This window comes from Melitaea cinxia, chromosome 17 (assembly GCF_905220565.1).
Source record: "Melitaea cinxia chromosome 17, ilMelCinx1.1, whole genome shotgun sequence".
NCBI lineage: Eukaryota > Metazoa > Arthropoda > Insecta > Lepidoptera > Nymphalidae > Melitaea > Melitaea cinxia.
In genome coordinates, this window is record NC_059410.1 from 13021809 (window position 1) to 13047571 (window position 25763).

Consider the following 25763-nt stretch of genomic DNA (forward strand, 5'->3'; position numbering starts at 1 on the left):
TTTAAATAATAAGTCAACATTTTAGGTGTATGATTAGAATATTTGACTTGAGATTGACTGATCGAGAATTGACAATTTAACGAAGACAGTAATTTAGGATAGTTTAGTAAGATAGACTGAAGAAATACATATACAACGCTGTGTAGCTGTGTGTTTGAGTGTAAATGTAGCACACACATCAACAACGAGCGAGAACCAGAATCGCTTAAAAGTTATATGCTTGTTGTTTATTAGTGCGATTTTGAAAAATGTACTCTTGTACATTTACTAAAATCGGGATCAAACTTTCCATTTTTATTTCTAATTCATCTTATTTTATTACGAAGATGATTGGTTTTGATTTTGTTCTTCTGATTCTGAATTTGTAAATGTAATTCTTAGTTTGAGTTTGTAACTTAAATGTATGTTACATTACTAAAAATATAAGTGTAAGACGTTTATAGGTACTTGGACGAATATTGAGCGCTCGGCGACAGAGTGGGGATAGCTTTTCTCATTATACAAGTTTCGCAAACAAAAACAATTTTCTTCAGTAGAAAAATAAAAATAAATAAAATTTCGAAGTATTTACTCATTCAACATAAAAATATTCATAAAATGTTAAAGTCAAGTCGAAGCGCTCAGGTCAGCGCTCAAGTCAGCGCTCAATATCCATACGTGTTGTGTACAGTGGATATAACTTTCAGTAAGTTGATGTGTGTGAGTAGTGTATGTATATGTAGATGGTCATGACTAGTGTACATGTAGGTGTAACTGAGTAAGTTTATACGGCATGTGTGCGTGTGTGGGTGTCCGTAGGCGAGTGTGCGTATAACCTTCAGTAAGTTGGTGTATGTGAGTAATGTATGTATATGTAGATGGTCATGACTAGTGTACATGTAGGTGTGACTGTGTGTGTGTGTGTGTGTGTCCGGTAGATGGCATGACTAGTGTACATGTAGGTGTAACTGAGTAAGTTTATACGGGATGTATGTGTGTGTGTGGGCGAGTGTGCGCCTAGCTGGGCTCGACGCCGTGCATGGCGAGGAAGGCGTGCAGCACGCGCGGCACGGCCGGCGGCGCGTAGCGGGCGCCGTGCGCGGCGAGCGCGGCCGCCGCCAGGCACGCCAGGCGCGGCCGGAGCGCCGCGCGGACCACGGCCTCCGCCGGCCCTGGGGGCGGGGGGGGGGGGATGAAACGACTGACGCCCATCCATATCGATGGCTCCTAAGTATAATGAGTCAACTCTACTTCTAATAACTTTATTTTTTTGTTACATGGGTAAATAGGAAATGAAGTAAATGTTATTAATATCTTAAAAAAATGAAATAGTCAAAAGTTGTTAGTTGACTCAGTATACTTAGGAGCCATCGATATTAACGCTGAGTGACGTTTTAAAGCGTTTTTATAGCTATTATCGTGTACACCTGATAGCGATCGTTACTCATAGTAGGGAATATATCCGCCAACCCGCATTGGAACAGCGTGGTGGATTAAGCTCTGATCCTTCTCCTGCATGGGGAAAGAGGCCTATGCCCAGTAGTGGGATCATCATTACAGCCTATACAATCCACTGCTGGACATAGGCCTCCACAAGTTTACACCAAAAATAACGTGAACTCATGTGTTTTGCCCATAGTCACCACGCTGGGCAGGCGGGTAGGTGACCGCAGTACTGGCTGGCTTTGTCGCACCGAAGACGCTGCTGCCCGTCTTCGGCCTGTGTATTTCAAAGCCAGCAGTTGGATGGTTATCCCGCCATCGGTCGGCTTCTTAAGTTCCAAGATGGTTGTGGAACCTTGTTATCCCTTAGTCGCCTCTTACGACACCCACGGGAAGAGAGGGGGTGGCTAAATTCTTTAGTGCCGTAGCCACACAGTAGTGGGATATTACAGGCTGAAGCGATAGGTATTATGATATGATAGCACTTTTTTTAAAGGTTAAACCTCGCTTGTCTCGGGGAATAAGCTGGTGAATGCGTGACGAGAGCGTTACAAAAAAATGTAATCGGACGAAGCGAACGGAGCAAGAGAGAAAGGTGCGAGCACACCTTTTTTGTCTCTCATTCTTTCATACGTTTTGGTATAAGACATAGTGCAAGCCTATTGTGCAGAAGTTTTACTTGAGTTGTGTGGTCTAAAGCACACTCGTTTTTTTTTTATAAATTAATTCATGTAAGAGAACATTTTTATTTTTATATATCGCATATTGAAACTGACACACCGACTTTTTTCTAATTAAAGAATAGGATAGCACCGAAAAAAAGAAGATGATTAAAGATAAAGTTCTTACCACCGATAGCGGCAACTAGAGGAGTGATCCCGGCGGAGTCCACGGCGTCCACGTGCGCTCCGTGAGTTAACAGCTCACACACACAGTCGCACATCGCTTCACGACACTGCGATCGATCGTCTGCGAAACGATATCCAAAGTAAAACATTTTTTTACTGACAACCTCAATGACAAAGATTCAGACCGGAAAGAAATATTTGTGCACATACAAATATCCAATTGAATTAATAATTATATTTATTGGGGAAGGGCAAAGCAGAAAATTTCGCTTCAGGCTGTAATATCCCACTACTGGGCATAGGCCTCTTTCCCAATGTAGGAGAAGGATCAGAGCTTAATCTACCACGCTGCTCCAATGCGGGTTGCCGGATATATTCCCTACTATAGTAACAATCGCTATCAGGTGTACATGATAACAACCGGGACCGACGGCTTAACGTGCTTTCCGAGGCACGGTGGGGAGACCCACTAGGACTACACAAACACCCAGACAACGACAAACACATGTATGGCCAATACAAATGTTTGTTATGTACGGGGACCGAACCCGCAACCGCCAGCGCAACGGGTACAATCCATGGCTGTGACCGCTGCGCCAACGTGGCGTAAAGCAGAAAATATCCTGTTCTAAATCTGAATCAGCGTTATTGGGGAAATGCCTCGTCCTTACGGAAGATCACAGTTAAATAGTACTACTCTCAAGCAGTGTCGTATTCTTGTGGTAAGGTGACCAGAGCTCCTAGGGGAAATTGGGGATGGCCTTACCAACGCGCTTGCGATGCTTCTGGTATGGCAGACGTCTATAAGCTATGGTAATCTCTTACCATCAGGTGAGCCGTACGTTTATTTGCCGACCTAGTTGTATAAAAAAGTATTTACTCACCAGGTACTAGCTGAAAGGATATAAGGGCTATGTGTAGTGGCGTGCGGCGCACGTCATCCGATGCGTCTACGTGCGCACCGCACGCTAGTAACAGCCGCGTACTACGAGGACACGGGAACCTGTGCAAATATTACCAAGTTGAAATTAGTACTATTCGACAATAACTCGAGTAGTAAGTAGTAGTAACTTGTACTTAGTTAAATAGCAGTACAGTAGAAATATCGAAATCTGAGAAAACCGAGTTATAATTTTTGGACCTGTTTCAACTAAAATGGTAGATATGGGATTCTGTGCAAAGATTGAGCTACACTTACTATTCAACAATAATTCAAGATGGTAGCGTAACATACTTTATTTATTTACTTAGAACATAAACAATTTAAGATATTTAGTATGTACAATATGTGTAACATTCACTGACAATGTGTATCAATGACTTCATGCTTTTAAAAAAGTAGTAGATTGGAAACTAAGTCTGTTTGATACTATCCAACTCAAAGGACAATTTGTTAATGTACCAGTTTTCGATACGAAATACACTATTAGACTGTTTAAATGGACTTACTAAAACGCGCAGCATATTTGCGTGCTGCAGACGAACAGTTTGACTTCAACAATCAAAAGATATCATATGAAGCATTTCGAGTAAAATAATAACATTATCGACATTAAAAAACAACTTACTGACAAACGTCACTCGTATGAAAGTCGTCGACCGGCGTCCGCCTGTCCACAGCGAGGTGTAGTAGCGTCTGGCCCGACCTCAGCGACGCGTGTCGCAACCTGAACACAGCTCTGTGAACCGCACCTATAGTCTCCTGAAAATATAATAAAAGGTGTATTGAATACAATCTACAGGTGAGTGAGGGACGACGTATGAGGGAAGGTCAAGAGGGATACCGAACCCAATGAAAGTCGATCTAACACTAAGTTTATTTTGAGTAGGCAGAAGTTCAGGCGTCATCTGCATCAGGCAAACAGCAATTTCGTATGAAATAACCTAAGTTAAAGGAGATTATTAGTTTGCAAAGACAATCACATTGTTGAATGTGCGGTAACCCGTAAAAATATTTAATGATCCTTCTCCTACATGGAGAAAGACACCTATACCCAGCCTGACATGATAATGATCCGGCTCGAGGGACCAAAAAGGGCTTAGCGGCCCCAAGACATGCCGTTGACAATTGCTATGAAGTTAAATTTGACGTACATCCCTGCTAACATTGCAATATTGAAAACTAACAAACCGAAACTAGGAATGAAAGCTGACAATATGTATTCTTTTGGGTTTTATTTTAACCTAAATGTTGATAATAGACAAAATATTTAAAGATTACGGCGATTAAAATATGACAAAAAATTTACTATATTTTAACTAGATTTATTTAAATTATTACTATCCATGTAAAAATTGTAAATACTTACTTCGTCATTACCAGAGTTTTCTAGAAGTCTCGCAGCAACTGCTACTAAGTATAGCGCCGTTCGGACGTTACTCTCGTATTCCTCCTGACGTAATTAAACACCAATATACAATACACACGATTTCGTAAATAGTACTAAAACAATAGTTACAATTAAACAATTTCGGCAAAAGCCAACTTTTGTAGCTACTTTATATACATGTTAGTTGCATCGTGACACTTTGATCTCATAAAGTCAGGTTTACAGTCATTTATTACCAGCGTCCTTATTTTTTTATAACAAATAATTCTTTATCAAAATATTGATAAACTAATATTCTGCCTAGAATCCGATTTCCAAGAACTTTCCAGGATAAGTTTTTTATCTCTTTATTAAAGATTGAACCCTCTTAGAATAGAATTTTTACTTACAATTAAAGCATCCGGGTCATGATTCATATGTGGTTTTTCTATCCTAATGATGCCTCGCTTTAGTTCCTCTGAACAAGCTTCTAGCACGTAACAAACCTGTAAAAAGTGGAACCACATTTAAAACTATACATTACTAAGTTAGAAACGACACATAACTTCAATGCACAAAGTACAAAAAAAACTACTAATTAAAAGCACATAAAACAGCTATGGGTTTTTAATACTCCTACAAAAAAAATTAAAGTACTATTATGTACAATAAATTTAGTAAATTCTATAAAACAATAACCAGTATTTTTTTTTTATTTGTATTAAACCAATAGGTAGAGGTAGTTACCTGATCTAGTGGCAGTTCAATTCCAATGTGAATCATCTGTGAGAAAACTTGTGCAAATCTCAGTAAATCCTTAACAACGGAAACCTGAAACAAAAGGTTTAATTTTAAATTCACCACATTGAATTTCCATGAACTAAAAACGACAACAAGAAGTACTGTACAAGAAGGCCAAAAAATCTACTTCCGGCTGTAGTTTCGACTTCAGTCAAAAAACGGTCAAAGTTTCGGTGAAACTGAAACTCGATTTCAATAACCTCGTTTCGGTCAGATACTCCTTTGGACTAATTGATAACTACTGGTCTGCTGCCAGGTCCAGGATGTCAAGGCGGCTCTGGAACTACTAACCGTTATATTTTTTATTAGATTTCTAGTTGCTTCACCCCTTTGCCTGTCCTCGATGAGGAAGGTCTGGGCGGCGCATCCCTAATTTGGTTCTGGTGACACAGAGCGCCCATCCTGAGCCTCGCTTCGCTCACCTTCTAGTGGTGCATAGCGCCTCTTATCTGATTTGAATCGCTTACAGTGCTCGTCACGTCTCGCTCCCCGCGCCCTTCACCTGATTTCGATGACGTAAGGAGCTCCTCCTATCTCCTTACGCCCCTCACCCGATCCCGGTGGCCCGCGCCCTCACCTGGTTCTGGTGACGCAGCGCGAGCGCGTGCCTCCAGAGCGCGAGGCAGCGGTCGAAGCGCGCCTCGTCCGCGAACACGGCGCCGCGGAACACGACGGGGTGCGGCAGGTCGGGGCAGGCGCGGCCCAGCAGCCGCTCGCGCACCGCCAGCCCCTCACCTGGTTCTGGTGACGCAGCGCGAGCGCGTGCCTCCAGAGCGCGAGGCAGCGGTCGAAGCGCGCCTCGTCCGCGAACACGGCGCCGCGGAACACGACGGGGTGCGGCAGGTCGGGGCAGGCGCGGCCCAGCAGCCGCTCGCGCACCGCCAGCCCCTCACCTGGTTCTGGTGACGCAGCGCGAGCGCGTGCCTCCAGAGCGCGAGGCAGCGGTCGAAGCGCGCCTCGTCCGCGAACACGGCGCCGCGGAACACGACGGGGTGCGGCAGGTCGGGGCAGGCGCGGCCCAGCAGCCGCTCGCGCACCGCCAGCCCCTCACCTGGTTCTGGTGACGCAGCGCGAGCGCGTGCCTCCAGAGCGCGAGGCAGCGGTCGAAGCGCGCCTCGTCCGCGAACACGGCGCCGCGGAACACGACGGGGTGCGGCAGGTCGGGGCAGGCGCGGCCCAGCAGCCGCTCGCGCACCGCCAGCCCCTCACCTGGTTCTGGTGACGCAGCGCGAGCGCGTGCCTCCAGAGCGCGAGGCAGCGGTCGAAGCGCGCCTCGTCCGCGAACACGGCGCCGCGGAACACGACGGGGTGCGGCAGGTCGGGGCAGGCGCGGCCCAGCAGCCGCTCGCGCACCGCCAGCCCCTCACCTGGTTCTGGTGACGCAGCGCGAGCGCGTGCCTCCAGAGCGCGAGGCAGCGGTCGAAGCGCGCCTCGTCCGCGAACACGGCGCCGCGGAACACGACGGGGTGCGGCAGGTCGGGGCAGGCGCGGCCCAGCAGCCGCTCGCGCACCGCCAGCCCCTCCATGTGCAGCCCGTGCGGGTCGCCCGCCAGCCGCTCCACGTCCTGGGGGTTACACGTCTACATCTATACCAATATTATAAACTCGAAAAGTTTCTTTGTTTGTTTGAACGCCAGCTTTTAATTATTGGCTATTTTTTTCTTAAATCAACGCGGGTGAAATCACGGAGCACAGCTAGTTAATAATGACGTATATGCCACATCGACATTTAATGATTATTTTATAATAGATAGGCTGATTTTTGAGTCCCACTGAATGCACCGACCGTCGGCGCTGACAGTTCAGCGAGTAGCAGCACGAGACATATTAATGCTAATTGCCGCAGAATACGTATACAAAAAATACGTAGCGGATGGCGGCGCAAAACTAAAAAACACTAAGACGCGCAGACAGGGCTAACAGCTACGCGTTATTCAGAAACATTTAATAGAAATACACTTCGGCTGTCAGTCATGACGGTTAACTCACACTCAAAACGACTCTAAAATCATATACATACATACATATATAGACATACTATAAATAAACTATATTATTAGTGCATATTATACGAAGCAGTATTGTCATGTACCTCTAGTGTAGTACTCTCTCTCCAATTATCATAAGCAGGAATTGGTTCTGCAGGTTTCTTCAAAAGCAACCCATAGCGAGTGTCGTACCGCATCGCCATCGCTCTGTGTAGGTATTGATAAGCCATCTGCAAAACAGACATTTGAATATGACACAATTACTACACAATTACTAATACTAAAACAAGTATTTGTTCAGAATTTTATAGGCTATATTAAATTCACTTAAGACCAGTTCACGCAATACCAGTGAATAATTTTGTAGCACTGGTTACACTTAACAAAAAATAAAACCCAAAAGCAACAATTAAAGTGTGCTTCAAACAATAAGGATGGCACAGGACCGTGAAAGCGTGTGGGACGGCATCTACAGAGTCATCAGGAAGACCTCTCGTAGACACGAGGACGCATTGCTAAGGAACGAATCAGGCGAAACACTGTCACCAGAACAGTCGGCTAAACTCCTAGCAAAAACGTTCTACCCTGACGACTCTGTAGAGACCGAAACCGCCCATCACAAACAGATCCGAGAGGCCGTAGAAGGCAGAACTCCCGCGGAGTTAGAAGATCTGTCCGACGACGACCCGCCGTTTACGGCCGCAGAGCTGGAACAGGTTCTTTTGAGCCAAAATCCCAAAAAAGCTCCAGGCCCAGACGGGTTAACGTCGGATATATGCGCGGCGGCAATAAACTGCAACAGGGAGTTATTCCTAGCGCTGGCGAACAAATGCCTATCGCTGTCCCACTTCCCCAAGCAGTGGAAAGTCGCCCACGTACGCATCCTCCGCAAACCAGCCAAAGAGGACTACACCCACCCGAAGTCCTATAGACCTATAGGACTCCTGTCAATCCTAGGAAAGACAGTTGAGAAAATGCTTATAGGTAGACTTCAGTGGAGACTCTTCCCCACGCTGCACCGAAGCCAGTACGGATTCATGCCACAGAGGGGAACGGAAGACGCCCTCTACGATCTCGTCGAGCATATCAGGCAAGAAATTAAGTCCAAGAAGATAGTACTTCTGGTATCGCTTGACATAGAGGGCGCTTTCGACAATGCATGGTGGCCGGCTCTCAAAAAACAGCTAGTGGACAAGCATTGCCCGAGAAACCTTTACGCTATGGTCGCCTCATACCTCCAGGACCGAAAGGTCATCGTAAATTACGCCAGAGCGACCAGTGAAAAGGAGACCACGAAGGGTTGTGTCCAAGGATCCATTGGCGGGCCGACCTTCTGGAACCTCATACTGGATTCGCTTCTGAGAGAGATCAGCGCGATGGGAGTTTACTGTCAGGCCTTTGCGGACGACGTTGTCCTCGTTTTCTCCAGCCAAAAAACCAGCAACCTACAGACCTCAGCCGAAACCACCTTAGCGGCCGTACAAGAGTGGGGTATACGTAATAAGCTGAGCTTCGCCGCGCACAAAACCAATGCGATGGTGCTCACTAAAAAACTCAAATACGACACCCCCATAATCCATATGTCCGGCACTCGACTGAGGCTTGTAGATAAAATAAAACTGCTGGGGCTCATTTTGGACTCAAAGCTCACTTTCAACGCGCACGTATCCGCCGTATGTAAAAAAGCGGCGGACATTTATAAACAGCTTGCGCGCGCGGCGAGAGTGAGTTGGGGTCTGAATGGGGAGATCGTACGGACCATATATGTGGCGGTGATAGAGCCCATCGTTCTGTACGCAGCGAGCGTATGGTCCCCTGCAGCAGAGAAGCTATCGATAAGGAAGCAGCTAGACTCACTGCAGAGAGGATTTGCACAAAAAATGTGCAGGGCGTACAGAACGGTGTCTCTGACATCGGCACTAGTCCTCACCGGCCTGCTCCCGTTAGACCTTCGCGTTCGAGAGGCGGCCATACTATTCAAAACCAAAAAAAGCCACAGCACGGATCTTCTTCCACCGGGAAGAGAGCTAGAGCGCAGGGTGGGACCAATGCAAAATCCCCACCCTTCCCTACTCATGACAACAGAGTACGAGCGCTTAGAGAATCTGAACCCCGAAGTCCTTGAAGAACACAACATCGTCGGGCCCCTCATCTTTACCGACGGTAGTAAAATAGAGGGTAAAGTAGGAGCCGCCCTCACATGCTGGGACCAAGGCAGGGAAGTAAGATACTCTACTTTCCGGTTAGAGCCGCACAACACTGTCTTTCAATCGGAGATGTACGCACTCTTCAGAGCCGTGGACATGGCAAAAACCTCAAAGTCACGCTCCATTAACATCCTGAGCGACTCGAGGTCATCTTTAGATCTGCTGAGGAGCCCCTCAGTGACTCACCCTCTGGCCCTGGAAATGAAGAGTCGAATCAGACAGCTCCGGGAGGAGAATAAGACAGTGCGGTTCTTTTGGTTGAGGGCCCATGTTGGAACACCGGGCAATGAGAGAGCGGACGGGTTGGCCAAAAAAGCGGCCTTGACAAAAAAGACGGCACCTGACTACGACAGAGTACCCGTCTCGTATGTCAGAAGGCAGATCAGGGAAGAGACTGTCAGGATGTGGCAGGAAAGATACAATTCTTCGGAGACGGGCTCGGTCACGAAAATATTCCTACCGGATGTAAAGACCGCTTGCAGGCTGGTAAGGAAATCGGCACCAACAGCTGTCGACACAAAAATTCTGACCGGCCACGGAGGATTTGCGGCGTATCTCCACAGATTCCACCTCACTGACAGTCCTTCGTGTATCTGCGATCCGAATTGTGAGGAGACAGTTCTGCATGTTATACTGGACTGTCCGAGATTTAGTAAGGATAGGCTGGATCTGGAACTCAAACTCCAGACCAAACTTGAGCAGACCTCGCTCCATACCATCCTGGAGAGCGAAACAAACAGAACTGTCTTCCTCACATTCGCGAGAAAGGCCGTCAATATAGCCACAAAAAGGAACAGCACGACCGCTCCACCACCTGCTGTAATACCCACGCAGAGCGCTAACACCGTCGTCCACGCAACACACACACACGAATGACACGCCCAAACACACAACGCACAACCACAAACACAACAAAACTGTGTCCAACAAGCCACCCAGAGTAACAGCTCAACGGGTCCGCGGATGACTCCTGGCCGCACCCTTCTGGGTCAAATAACAAAGGCCATGCCCTCCTCGCTGCAGAAGCTGTTCAGGAATAGAGCCGACCAAAACGCACCTCCGCAACCGACCCACAGCGGGATGACACAATCCTCGCTTAGCGAAGGGAACGGAAGCGAAGAAGTGGGAATTAAAACCAGATGCGTGGCTCTGTTCATGGACAGCGAAGTAGAGAGGATGGGAATAAGTTTCTGTCGTTCCGAAGGACGCGATCGGCTGGCGATTTCGCCGGGGCTCGCTTTACTGTTAAAGGGTAGCACGCAAAAGACAAGTATAAAGCGCACTAAAATCACAGCGCTATCGCAAGAACGGGAGGGCGACTCGACCTACCGTCTGGTGCGTTTGAACAACAAATGCATCGCGTTGTTCGAGTGGGGAGAGACGTCCCCCTTCGCGCAGTCTAGTGTGTGGCTACGCCGGTTGAGCGAGACCCCCGGTGGAGTCCCCAAAAGAATTAGCGTGGATTCGATGAGGGTCGGATATGATAGAGGTGACGTATCTGATAGGTACGGTTGCCTAATGGCCTCCAAGTACAGTGAGGTCATAGTCTACGAAGACAGGGGGGAGGATCTCGGATATCTAAGACCGAAATCCATAACACCGACACCTCCTGCATCTCCGGCTGTCGACGAGTCCACGCTCAGCGGCTCGGAGCGCCTACAGCAACGGATCGAGACCCAGAAGGCAGAGCGAATTAAGGCAAAGGCTGCACCTGAACTGAGCTCGATGCCACTGGCGACCTTTATCCACGCAACCATCTCCCCAAAACCAGGCAAGCTCCCGCATCACCTCTCTCCCAAAAAGACTGGACAGGGTGAGCGGCAATCGGCGGCGCTGAGCAGGTTCACCAGAGACAGTAGTCCGAGGCACCCGGAGGCGTCACCGGCCGCTCGTACTAAGGCCGACATGGGACATGTAACACCGCCGAGACTTCGACCTGCGACCACACCGCTACAACATGCGGAGAACGCCCTAATCGAGTTCCTGGCGATAATAAAGGCAAACCGCGAGGTAAGCCTTGCCACCTGCAAAAAGATCATGCAGGCCTACCAGTATGATCACCAAAGATTACTGGAGGTGGAACTCGAGGAAGCCGAAGCGGCCATATACAACAGTGAAACCCGACAAACACTCAAGGGCAAGATGTCGGGTAGGTATATGGCAGCGTATAACAGCACTGCAGGCTTCGTGAGCGCAGTCGAGTCGGAGGGGAATGACGAGGAGCCACAAACCTTCGAAACACCTGAAGGGGACCCAGTGGTGGTAGTGGCCAGATGCACGAAGGTAATGCTGGGAGACCGGATGCTACGGATGGCGAAAACCATCTCAGGCGACCGGGACGGCTTACTGACCGTGCCCTGGGAACTACCATCACTGGAGTGGATAAACGGGGTACCGGGATGCGGCAAGACAACTCGCATAGTCGGGGACTTCGATGAGGACACGGAGGTCGTGATTACGACCACAGTCGAGGCGGCCAAAGACTTGAAAGAAAAACTGGCGCACCGCTACGGCAACAAAGCCAAGCAAAAGGTGCGCACTATGGCCTCCGTACTAGTTAATGGTTTCAAAGAGGGCTCAAAAATCAACCGCCTAACGGTGGACGAGGCCCTCATGAACCACTTCGGAGCCATAGTAATGGCCGCCCGACTATCGGGAGCACAGAAGGTGGTCCTCATCGGAGACATAAACCAGCTGCCGTACATCGACAGGGACAACCTGTTCGAAATGCGGTACTGCAGACCAACCCAGATAACAACCATCTCGTGCGAGTTGTCATGCACGCATCGTAATCCCAAAGACGTCGCCCTTGCCATCAGCGAAGTTTATAAGGACGTGTACAGCTCAAGCTCAAAGATCCGATCTTTGCGAGTGGAGAGCCTCACGGGCGCGCGTATTCCTGCAGGAAGAGACCGGACCTTATACCTGGTCTTTACGCAAGAGGAGAAGAGGTTGCTGACTGACCAGGGATACGGATCCGGGGAGGGATCGCGCGTCTTAACCATCCACGAGGCGCAGGGCCAGACCTACGAGGACGTCATAGTCCTCCAGACGAAGACGAGGAGGCTCAGGATTCACGACAGCGTTTCGCACGCTGTAGTCGCGGTGACTAGAAACACCAACACCTGTGTCTATTACACCGACGACAGGGACGACGCAATTGGTCGCTTTGTGGCGAGGGCAGTGGAGACCACGGACAAGGAAATACTCGAGCACAGTCTCAAGATGGCGATTCATCATAGAGACGCAGCCGTCACTGAGAGTGTGCTCGATATGTTGAAAACTTTTGGCGTGTGAAGAAATTTGTTTCAGTAAAGAAATAGGGTGTACATAAACATATAAAGTTAGTGTTAAATTAAATAGTATTAATTACATATTACAAAACGTGTGCAAAATAATTTTACATGTGTACCAAATTAATTAGGATAAATTATATAATATTGACTACAAAAAAAAAAAAAAAAAAAAAAAAAAAAGTCTTACTAACAGTAACCTAGGCTAAGTGTATATTGTAAGTAGGCCAGCAGGCCATAAGTGTATATATAAGGTAACTAGGACATAAGTGTACATATACGGTAACTAGTATATAAGTGTAAATATAAACTTAGATAATAAAACTGACAGTAGGAATACAAAAAATATATAATATATAGTAATTAATATATATAGAAGTAAATTTAGTATAACTTTAAATTTTTGGTCGGTGGACTCACGTAGGATTAGAGATACTAAGTCTAGTTTAATTAGTCCTCTAAGTTGCATGTGTAAGTACCAAGTTATAGAAACTAACAAACTAATATTGGAATAATAAAAGCACGGGCATTATGAGCCCGTGGATATATATTGTTATATAAAAAAAAAAAAAAAAACAATAAGGATGGATATTTGGGACCTTAGGTCATTCCCAAAGACATTTTTACTTAGGAGTGTCGCGCTAATAATTTGCTACCAAAATGTTACAATATGTACAGAGAAGTGGTGAGCTCACCCTGAGGCAGTAGTACTCCTTATCGTTTGCGAAGGAGGCGCCCAGTAGCTCATAAGCCTCTATAGCCTGCGCTCGTGTAACCTCTGGTCTCGCTGCCAGCAGTTCTACCACGGACGCTCGAGCTCGTTCCGCTGCACACTGCAGCGGTGTCATGCCTGCAACAACAAATATAAGTCATATAGTGGACATTTTTTGGTAATTATATCCCCTAGATTACAATGTTTCTTTTTATGTAGCTATACCAAGCGCAAAATGTGCAGATAGTAAGCGGATATCATAGCTTATGGACGCCAGCAATACATTGAGCATTGTCAACGCGTCGCCGACCCTATCCTTGACCCCTCCAGGAACGTTGGGTACCTTACTAACCACAAGAAAACAACTCTACTTAAGAGCAATGTTATCTGTCTAAATTACAATTATAAAGGTAGTATAAGTTAGTTGGTTAATTTGAAGCTACCTTCTATGAATAGGAAAGAAATTAGATTAAAAAATATTGAGCGTGCAGCGACAGAATGAAATTGCTTTGCGCGTTGTGCAGAGGTCGCGAACAGTTTTTTTGAATATAATTTTGTTCTGTGCAAAAACACGAATAAATAAAATGTAAAATTTATTTTGTCGGGGGTGTGGTTGCAGGCGTCTATAAGCTACTTTAATAGCTCACCATCAGTTATATACCACAAATGAAACGACCATAAAATTATGAAGTAATGTTGAAGCCAACTCTCACTACCCGTTCCGGTACCAACACTATGTAGTAGATTGTTGTAAAGTATCCACATACAAACTTTTTAAATCAGAATAATAATCAAACCTCATTTTATTTTTTTATAAAAAATATTTTTTGATAGGTGTTAAGAGTTTGTATTTTGAATACTTCTTTAAATTTTATATTTACAATCTAGTTATGCTTGCACCCCAGACCTTCGTGTTAGATTAGTACGTGACTTCCGCTGACCTAGCATTGCCACCGGGCAGTTCATAGAATTAACTCCGTGAGACAAAACATTGATATTAATTGATTCTTGGACTCGTTTTAAAGAGACACGAATGTAATAACATACTGTGTGAGAATCAGAAATATACCAGCTTCCAAATCGGCAACATGTTTCTATTCATTCTATAATATATTTTGCTACGTGAACTTTTTTTACGATTTTATTATTCTTTAATAAAAAGTGCAGATATCAAAGATTTTATCATTACTTCATGCGCTAAAATGCAATGCAAAGTGTACCGTTTTCGTTGGCGAGTATCTTCGCGTTGTGGTCGATGAGCGCGCACACGACGGCCGCGTGCCCGCACTCGGACGCGAAGTGAAGCGCGGTGGCGCCGCACAGCGCGCGGTCGTCCACGCGCGCGCCGCTGTCCAGCAGGAACTGGACCTGCGACACGAATTTCTGAGGTAGGGCACAGCAGGAATTTCCTGCTCAAAATATGGAGCAGCCCGACTGGGGTAGTACCTCGACCTTACAGAAGATCACAGCTAAATAATACTGTTTTCAAGCAGTATTGTGTTCCTGTTGGTGAGTAAGGTGACCAGAGCTCCTGGGGGGATTGGGGATTGGGTCGGCAACGCACTTGCGATGCTTCTGGTGTTGTAGGTGTCTATAAGCTACGGTAATCGCTTACCATTAGGTGAGCCGTACGCTTGTTTGCCGACCTAGTGACATAAAAAAAAAGATTCAGTGGCACATCACTACGTCTCGTGCGTTCAGATAACACGAGTAGCTGGCCTCCGTGGACCATCGCGGGACAATAGAATAGGCACCAACACCAGTGTCAATAAAATCTGCCGAAAGCATGACCTACGATTATATCAATTCATTTTAAACAGACTTCAAAAAAAAAGGAGCAGGTTCTCAGTTCGATTGTGTTTTTAGTATGGGACTTTTTACTGGGTGTATCGGTTTTCATGATGTTTTGTTTTAATAAGTTTAATTAATTCAGATCAACCTTAGAACTTTTGACTAGGTGGGCCAATTTCGATGATTTTTTTTTAATCGAAAGGTAGTGCGTGACATATGGTCCCATTTACAATTTATTTGAGATCCAATAAGTACTTTTCGAGTTATATCTAACAATACTGGTCAATGGAATTTGAAAACTTTTTTTTTCTTTTATTTGATAATAACAAACACAATTTTATTTATAACAAATAATAATATTTAACGACACACTATCCTGGTTCTGGCAGCTGATGCGCAGTTAACAATAACGATTGAAACGAATTTAATGACATGTTTAGGAATATTCTCTATTCATCTTGAATGCTAAACAACATTGTAAACAAGATACATTTATCGACAGTGAAAGTAAACAATACTTTAAACCAATAAACAATAGATAAATTTATATATAAGAAAATACTACGATACTACCTATACTACGATACTACTACGATATACTAGGTACTACCATGTTGCAATAAAACTCACACTAAAAAAAAACTCACTGTAAACTGACTGTACATAAACAACTGGATATGGTTATTTTACTATTCTCTAGAAAAGATTTACTGTCTGCCTTTAGTTTTACAAATTATATACAAGCGAAAGCATTAAATTTAACCACATATACTTCCATTTCTGAGCTACATACAATAATTGTGTTTGCTAGATAAACGAAAAAACAGACTTCATTACATCGACAAGTAATACAACGTAAGTAAACGAAAAAAATTAACAAACGCACTAGTCGTCACTATGATTTTCGAGGGTTTCCCCTAATTTCTCTGGGATTCCATCATCAGATCTTGATTTCATTATCATGGTACCGTACCACCCTTGGGACAAACAACCTCCTTTGCAACAAAAAAAAATTATCAAAATCGGTTCAAAAAACATATATACGGTCGAATTGAATAACCTCCTACTTTTTTGATGTTTATTAAGAAGAAACAGTAATTTATGTTTAGTTTTATACCTATCTTGTGCCTTAACTACCTCTACAAGTGTGTAAAGTGTGACAAAAAGAAACAGAGAAAAAAGTATGTGTATCGACTGTCACACGCGGCTGGAGCTTACTCCTTAAGAATGATTATCGAGATAAAAATATATTTGTCTCTTTTTCGCAAAAAAATGTTGCGATATAAAAAAAAACCTATTTTCTTTCAATTTCATTTATAAGAATCAAAATTTACCTTTTCACAAAATTTAATAAGCAGTTTAAATCGTCATTTTATTTATTTATTGTGTGATATTATTGCGAAGCTATCATCGATTCGGAAAGTAGATTCTGTTGAAAAATAAACACTTAATCACACTGATATAAACACACGTTGGTGAAACATTGTCTACATCAGAGGTTCCCAAACTTATATTGTCTGCCCACTTTGAGGATAAATTATTTTATAGTGCCCCCGTTTTTTCACCAACTTAAAACGACTATAACTTCAATTTAAATTAATTATTGCGAGCTATATTAGCGGAGATTAAACATTAATTCTAAACGAGACTTTTACTATAACCCGCAAGAGTTAACTTGAGACCTGAGCGCCGCTGTGTACTACCTACTAACTCTTACGGGCAACACCTATGAGATTGATTATTGAAACGTCACTTTATTGTATTTAGATAGAGTATCTTTTATTCAAAATAAAACAAACAATCGATTCTAATATAAAAACTAATGTGACGGATGATTTAAATCGCCCCCCAAGCCTCTACACAACGCCACTATTTTTTTTTCTGGGTCTCTTACCCCTTTAGGCCTGCAGCGCCCACAAGGGGACGTTATCGCCCACTTTGGAAAAGGCTGGTCTAAATCATGATATTGACATATATTTTAAAGCGATGATAACAAATGATATGCAAATACCCGCATATTGCATTTTAAGGTTAAACCACAAAAGTAAACTATAGTGTCTGTTTATTATGTCCAAAAAAGTGGGTTGTTTATTTTTCTTTGATTTTTTTTTCTTTTTTTATAAGCTTTGTGTTACATTATAACGTAAATATTATTTTTTTACGCTGCAGCCTACTTACTGCTGGGCATAAGCCTTTTTCTCGAGCCATACGGGAGAGGAATCTGAGGTTAATTCTTAATTTATTTACAATACATTAAACCGTATAGTTTTGAATACTCTTGTTTGGTGAATACCGTCAACTAAAAGCATTTGTTGCAAGTTTATTTGTATTTCGTAAACCTGTCTAGTGCCTAAAGTACGTCTTTTACTTGGCTATTTTTTTAAGATAACAAATTATATGTTTATAAATGTGGTTTAATTAATACCTCTTGATCCATATACCCCTTGATCCATACATTAAGTATTTTTATTATAAAGGTAAAAAATAAGCATACGGTCTGCCTGATACTAAGAAATTATCATAGCTTTTAGACGCCTGCAACATTAGAAGTATCGCAAGCGCGTTGCCGACCCTATAGCTCCGATCCTCCTCTGGTGCAAGTAGGGTAATACTTACCACATCCAAATGTCCCTTGTAGGAGGCGATCATGAGACAAGTATTATTATACTTGTTCGCCTTGTGTATGTCCGCCCCGTGTCGCACGAGGTACTTCACTATATCTAGTCTTCCGTCGAAGCAAGCTGCTCTTAGGGGCGTGCTCAGTGTCTTTGTCGCGTGGTTTACATTCGCGCCGGCGCGAACCAATCGCTTGACTATACCCAAGTGACCTGCACCGGCTGCACACCATAGTGCTGTAGCACCTGGAAATAAAATATAGATTATTTATTTATTATCTACTTGTATGCCACATTAAGAAAAATCAACTCATTATAAAATACGAATTGATAGGTTTAATAATATTAGAATATGTATAAAATAACTCCACCATTTTTTTTTGGTTCAAATCGGCACAGCAGTTTTTTCATATGAGAAGGAGGATTTATTTACGTACATGAAGAAAGATGCCTATGTCCAGCAGTGGAATATTACAGGCTAAATGCTATTTATGTATTAACTGACTTAAAAAGGGCGGAAATTGTTTTCTAAACTTTACGCGAAATTACTCATTATAATGAAACAACTCTTTCGGATTTTATCGCGGTTTATTAGGTTTTTTACATGCCTGACGCTTTGGATACTTTACAGCAACCATGGTCACGGGAAGACTGAGACACGGACACCCTAAAATTGCCTAATGAAGTACACAAGAAAAAACCTGAGGTAGGGCACAGCAGGAAAATTCTTGCTCCAAATATGGAGCACTCCGACTGAGGTAGTACCCTGACCTTACAGAAGACCACAGCTAAATAATACTGTTTTCAAGCAGTATTGTGTTCCCGTTGGTGAGTAAGGTGACCAGAGCTCCTGGGGGGATTGGGGATAAGGTCGGCAACGCGCTTGCGATGTTGCAGGCATCTATAGGCTACGGTAATCGCTTACTATCAGGTGTGCGGTACGCTAGTTTACCGACGTAGTTGTCTTAAAAAAAATATGGTGATTCGAAGAGCGGGATATTTTTGCGTCCCATTGTTATCTTTATGGACACCATGACACATAACCGAAAAACAAAACGGTCCCGTTCAAAACGATACGCCTGGTCACGTTATCGCTTACCAGAAGAAGAAAATTTTAATCCCTTAATCACAAACAAAAATAAAGCAGCATATTTGGCAAAGGTAAGATAAGTAATTGAGTATTTATAAAAATTTTACGTATTATGAGATATAATAGATTCCGAAATACTTTGTATTCACGTTTTAAAATAAATAACGGTTCTAGCGATGTCACGAAGTGTTTAACGATGAGTAACTTGTACGTATTTTCTTATCGCGACATACCTTCTGTTCTCGATGAAAGTCACATTTTTATATAGCAATCTTTTACTATCATTGATTTAAGTTAGATTATTTACGTTCGAGATTATTTAAAGTAATTTTATTCAAATTAACGAAATTATTTTAAGTAACTGAGTCATTTCTTTGATCTTCTAAAAAAAAAGAGCGGATACATACAGACGATTGTATGGCCTACGATCACGTTCATCTGTATGTATTTTACAACATATTTACTAAAAATAAAAACCAGTTCCTTAGAAGTCAATGAACATAACCGGAATATAAGATTACTTAGAAGTATAAATCGTAACAATTTACGATAACGCGAAAATTTAATTCAATCTCATACCATTAAATAATTTAATGATTTAATTACTGACTTGACACTTTTGTATTCGCGGAAACGATCATTTCAGACTCATCTACTAGTCCTTCTACGAACGCTTGTATTCACTAGGAATAGTCAGAGGCGTGTATTTGCTAATTCACTAGGAGTCAGAGGCGTGCATTTGGAAACGAATTTACAATTGAGGATTAATTGCAATAAATCATATGAAAACAAAGATCTGGTGATGTGCCAAGCGAAGAAAAGTTAAGATGCGTTACAATTCGGTTTCTTTGTGAACAAAACGTCTAATTATAAATCGCCACGCGGTCCATCCTCAGACTGAAGTCATTGGTCTTTCGCGCGATAATTACGACCAGTTTTACGGAAATAAATATTTTTAATATACAATTTTAGTCGTTTATAAATAAATATACTGTTGTACACCTTAGCCTTTATGGAACTGCGTGTAAACTTCAAATAAAAAAAAAATACATATGGTAACTGAATACCTATGTTAGCAACTCGTAATTTAAAATGTATTTTTTTGTTAATTATTAATTTCGAGTCATAAAGACTTTTATTGCGTATGAGATGCAACAGCTGCTAACATACCTATAGCGCGCATTTTGAAATCGGCACGGGCGCATAAAATTAAACTGTTACAAGACCTTGAGAATGCGTAAAATATTTTTTAAAAGTAACTAGGTACCTATTTGTTGCAACGACATTATTTAACCAATTGCTCTATTCGATAACACCGACCTTTGTCCTAATTTTGTTTTTGCTCTTTATTTCTGGTGTACAATATATAATATACAATAACTAGCAATGCCCGTGTGAATAATTCGCACTAAATAAGTGTAATAATTATAACTTTACAAAATTAAAAAAAAAATATGTTATTCTTTATTGCAAAACTTCTTCATAAACAATATTCGGAGTGTAGATCGACCGTCAATCATGTTCACGTTGTTTCATAATTAAAGCCGATGGCAGCATTGCTGTATTGTTTCTCAATGTATATCTATATAATTATATAATATTAATAATTAATTAATTTACAAAAACAAAAGCAATAATACATTATTAGTTGTGGATTGCCTGTAGAGCAAGCAAATGTCTATAAAATGATATAATTTATGCGGAGTAATTGTGAGGTTTTTTTCTAAAAAGAGAGGCATAAAATCTTTTACCTTAGCGTATTAATATATATTATGATGATAATACATCCAGAATTTTAGTCTTAACGAGAAATTTATATTTTGATGTTATTTAATAGGAAGATAAGATTCCAACTAAACATAGTTGGATATTATCATATTATGTAAATAGTGTAGGTTCTGGCCCAATTTCCAAACACGCTTTCTGTTAATATGAAAAAATTAAGTTCCAAGAAAGGATTAATTTAAACATTAAGAAATTGTTTGCAGAAAATGTTACTACGTTTTATAAATAATTGCGCGGAAAGTTGCCAGAACAATAGTGACCTTATAATAGTTATTTTTAAAACCAGGAACCCTAATATAAAAAAAAAAAAATGTTGACACAGAGAACAGACTTAAATTTTGTTTTCAAACATTCTAGTCTTACTTAACAAAACCATACTATTTCCACGTGAGTTACAATATAAAACTCTTTATTCATACACAAAAACGTATTCATAAAGAAAAAAGAATTAAATAAAGGAAAAATTTTGGGCATACGATTATATATAGGATACAGGATTATAAAAACTTCTTTAAGTTGTTCATTTTTATAAAATGAACTTAACTTTAACAATAAACATGTGGTGCGTACAACAAAAAATATACGTATAAAAATAATAATACTCTTTTATCTCGCACATAAGTTACTGATAGGCTTTATCGGCTAGAGGTAAAACAAATTGTTAGGGCTTATTTCAAAGAGTATATTTCTACATATTGTTGTAATTTTAAATAAAACAACTACTAAACGTAATATTAAAACATAAAAACAACAGAGCTCCTGGGGAGGGTTGAGGGTAGTGTCGGCAACGCGCTTGCTATGCTTCCGCAGGCGTTTATAAGCTACGGTAATTGCTTACCATCAGGTGAACCGTACGCTTGTTTGCCGACCTAGTTATAAAAAAAAACAGCTGAGTACTTTGTTGTTCAAAATGTTAATCTTGACTATAAAACTTCAACAAGACGTATTAATTCTGTACATTGATTATATTTTGACAATTTTACAGAACCAATAGTTTTTTTCCAAATATGATACATAGATCAATTATCAATGCAGATATTTTTGAAATCCTGTACATACAATTATCAAAAAATAATTTTTAACTTTTCTTAATTTTGATGTATAGTTTCACTAAAACTACTACAATACACGAGGTAATTAAATGCCAAAAAAAAAATACACAAAATTATATTACTGTCTGGTACACAAGTAAATAGAAGATGTGTTAATTATTTCATTCTTAACTGACTTCTAAAAAAGGTGGACATACTAAATTGGACTGTACTTTTTTAAATGTGATTTTGTTTGATGGTACTTCTTTTAATCGAAAGCTGGTCCTTATCATGTGGTATGTGGTCCTGTTTAAATTTAATAGAGAGCTGACGAGTGAAATTTAAATTTTAAGCTACGCCTAAAATGCGTATTTATTTCATTTGTTGATGTTTTCATTTTATTACTTTGAAAGAAGTCTTTTTTTTTGTTCGAGAACAAACTCAATGATGAATTTATATTTTGACTACGATACTTTAGAAAGGAGAAGAATCTCATATTTTGTTTTTTTAATATGATATATATAATATCATAATAGGTACCCTCGATATCTTTTCCCAATAATCATAATAGGTACCCTCGATATCTTTTCCCAATACGAGTATACTATAGTTGCAAGTCACGATTTGCCATATACATAATAAGATTACATAACAATGAATAACAATTATTAATTACATAAGACTTACGAGACTTAAGAGATCATTGTTTACTGTTTTTACTCCTATGTAGATTTACTTATGTATGTACACAAACACCCAGATCACTATAAGCTTAATAAATTATACAAATATTTGGCACAAGCTGAGATCGAACCCCTGAACAGCGCAATACCCACGTCGTCATAAATAAAAACCTTAAGTTTTTATATCTATTGCAATAAAAATATTCAAGTATGGATATCAGTCAAGCAGAGGTCATCTCTACCAGACTTTAGTCAATATCACACTAGGACAAAAGTCCTAATGTAATTTGTATTTGTATTGGGCTCGGTTTTCCACATTTAGACGCAAAGGTGGTCCATTATGCGTGAAAAGTGGGCTGGCTAGTTCAGCCAGCCCAGCTCCTTCCAGAAGCTCAGAAGCCTCCTGGGGCGTTCACAGGCTTCTCGGAGCGTCCTTATTTCCTTAAGGAGTCCTAATGTAAACGGAAATTAAAAAAAAACCATGTATTCACGAAAAAAAAAACATTACAGTTTTTCAGGTCAGCCAGTAGTACAATCGTTCGGAAATTACTAACCTTCAATAACATATTCATCAAACTTAACCGTTCCCTCCGTCTCCAGTCTAACTGGTGGACGGAACTTTTCTAGAAGTATCCTAACTGCACCGTCGCGGCCTTGTCTTGACGCTGCTATCAATGGAGTACACTTCACTCCATCACAACAAACATCCTGTAATCAACAACACAAGGTTATTTATTTTATTGGGGTTAGGGCACAGCAGACTAAGGAATATAAATAATATTGCTCTCAAGTAGCGTTGTATTCATTTGGTGAATAAGGTAACCAGAGCTTTTAGGGAGAATCAGGGGGTTGCAGACGTCCATAGGCCACTTACCATCAGGTGGGCCGCATGCTTGTTTGCCGACCTAGTCATATAAAATAAAATTCATAACTTCAAATCTAGTTAGCCAGTTTTAACTAGTATATTTCGGGAACTGAAAATTTATGGGTTAAGTTTAATGGGGGTTTAAGTTTGGACTACCCCTTTGACATAGTTTACAGTAACATCGCTTTCTACTTCAGATGTTTTGAATTCAATTTGTGCCCTGAGAGTGGTTGTGATATATATTTATATACATATAATTTTTTTATGTACATTTATTACAAAAAAAATTGTATCAAATTATCTATATCAACCATATATGACCCAAACCACTATGATTAAGTTCCCTTCTTTAGGAATAGCCACCCATGACAGGGTATGTCAATCATATCTATAGATTTATTTCTTGTCGGCACAACTTTCAATATCAGTTAATGGTCACTAAGCATGAATGTAATAATATTTTATCTATTTACTAACTCTTATATTCAAACTAATATTAAAATATCATAAAACCATATACAAAAGGTATTGTCTTTTAAAATATTTATAATATAATAGAAAAAGAAATTAAAAAATCATTTAAATATAACTGATGAAATATACAATTATTATTGGTTTGTCATTTTGTGAAAAGAAATAGATTTTATAAAATCCCAGAAAATAGAGAGTATTACTAACACATAAGATACAAAATCATTGAAATTTTATATAAATAATAAATATTATATTTTTTGTACTGAGATTTAGTTGATAAAATTATTTAGGATTTATATTATTATAATCCAGGATCAAATATAAATATTTCAATAGATAAATTTTTTATTTCCTTATTAGTCACTTTAAATGTAATATTTATATGTTATATTAATTGATATATTTTTTATTTAAAATATTGAAGTTTTTTCTTATATCTATATTTATTATTAAGTCAAATATTTAATTATTTTAATTAAAATATTTATTCAGATACATTGTATCTAAATAAGTTATATAAATAAGAAAAATATCTCTATTTGTTTATAATAAATAAACTTTATTTCTATCAACTAGGAAGGCAATAAAATGGCAATATCTTACAACAACACAACAGGAACTCAAGGAAGGTCTAGCCCAGAAGTCACTCATCATACTATGACACATGAGGGGTATGTAGTATATACATATATTTTATTAAAATTGTATACATAAAGATTTTAATCTTAAAATTTACAAAATCTATACAATGTTTTGTTATCAGTCACATTTCTCTTCATACATTATTCGAGTGTCATTGAACTTAAACATTTTCATCTTAAGATATAAATAAACACAAAGTAAACTACTACTACTAACGTACTACGTACATATAATACCATGACATTGACTGTTTAGTACAGTATTATTATATACTTTATAATTATGCTTTCTCATTGTATTCCTCTTTTGATCAAAGAATAAATATGTATATCTTTCTAATATTGCATCAGATTTCAGTTTTTAAAACAAAGATAAGCATCTAAACCTTGAAAATAAAGGATTAATTTAACTAAAGCGATCGCATGAATAAAATTATAAATTTACACAATTTTTCATACTTTACACGGAATCAGAAATACACAAACGACGCAAAAAAAAGTTATAGAGCGCACATGACTCGCAAAATAATCTGATTCTATCATCTGATTTATGTTGATAAAAATAGATATTATAGACGTTACTTCCATTATTTTTCATCTCGTGACATTGGACGAATTATAAAAATAATACCGTCAAACCCTTACACGAAATTATAATAACTTGTACTCACGCTGTTCAGAAGATCATCTATGTCGTCCGTAGTTTTCTCACATAACAAAGCGTATAAAGTCAAAGACATTCCATCCCTTGCAGCGAAAAACACCCTCTCTCGCAAACTGCTGGATATATCGTCCAGCATTAATTTATCCTCCATTATAACATTTATTTTTTTGTAAATAAAATACAACTGTATATTCCAATGGTTGCACTTGTTATTAACTTGATATTATTTTGTTACAAGTCCAGAAATCTCCTTAATTTCTCATAAGACAAGACACTACGTACACTCGTACAGGACCTGAGTACAGAAAACAAATAGTCAAATAATGTAGTAGGTATAATCGAGTGTGACCAGATTTCATTTAACGAATCTACTGCTTGTGTAGGTTAAAAACTACTAAATTCTACCAAAAGAGAACGAGAAAACACTAAAAATCTATTACTACATTTATTCGCTGTTATGTTACAACGATGAGCCCTAATATTGTTCTCTTGATTATAACGATAAAACAATATGATGAACAAAGAAAACATCACAAATTAGATA

The 25763-nt window shown here is 40.4% G+C and overlaps 1 protein-coding gene across 1 annotated transcript; it reads right to left on the bottom strand.

Annotated features, from left to right (window-relative positions):
• Nucleotides 1–310: 310 nt before the first annotated feature.
• On the bottom strand, nt 311–25528 carry LOC123661753 (protein fem-1 homolog B). The gene is given in 15 exon segments (XM_045596693.1): nt 311–1151; nt 2272–2391; nt 3003–3007; nt 3151–3273; nt 3839–3972; nt 4580–4713; nt 4986–5085; nt 5327–5410; nt 6748–6945; nt 7473–7598; nt 13564–13718; nt 14801–14948; nt 17988–18232; nt 23130–23283; nt 25227–25528. Coding segments are annotated over 15 exon segments (2025 nt in total). The 5' UTR covers nt 25371–25528; the 3' UTR covers nt 311–996.
• Between the last annotated feature and the right edge of the window lie 235 nt (nt 25529–25763).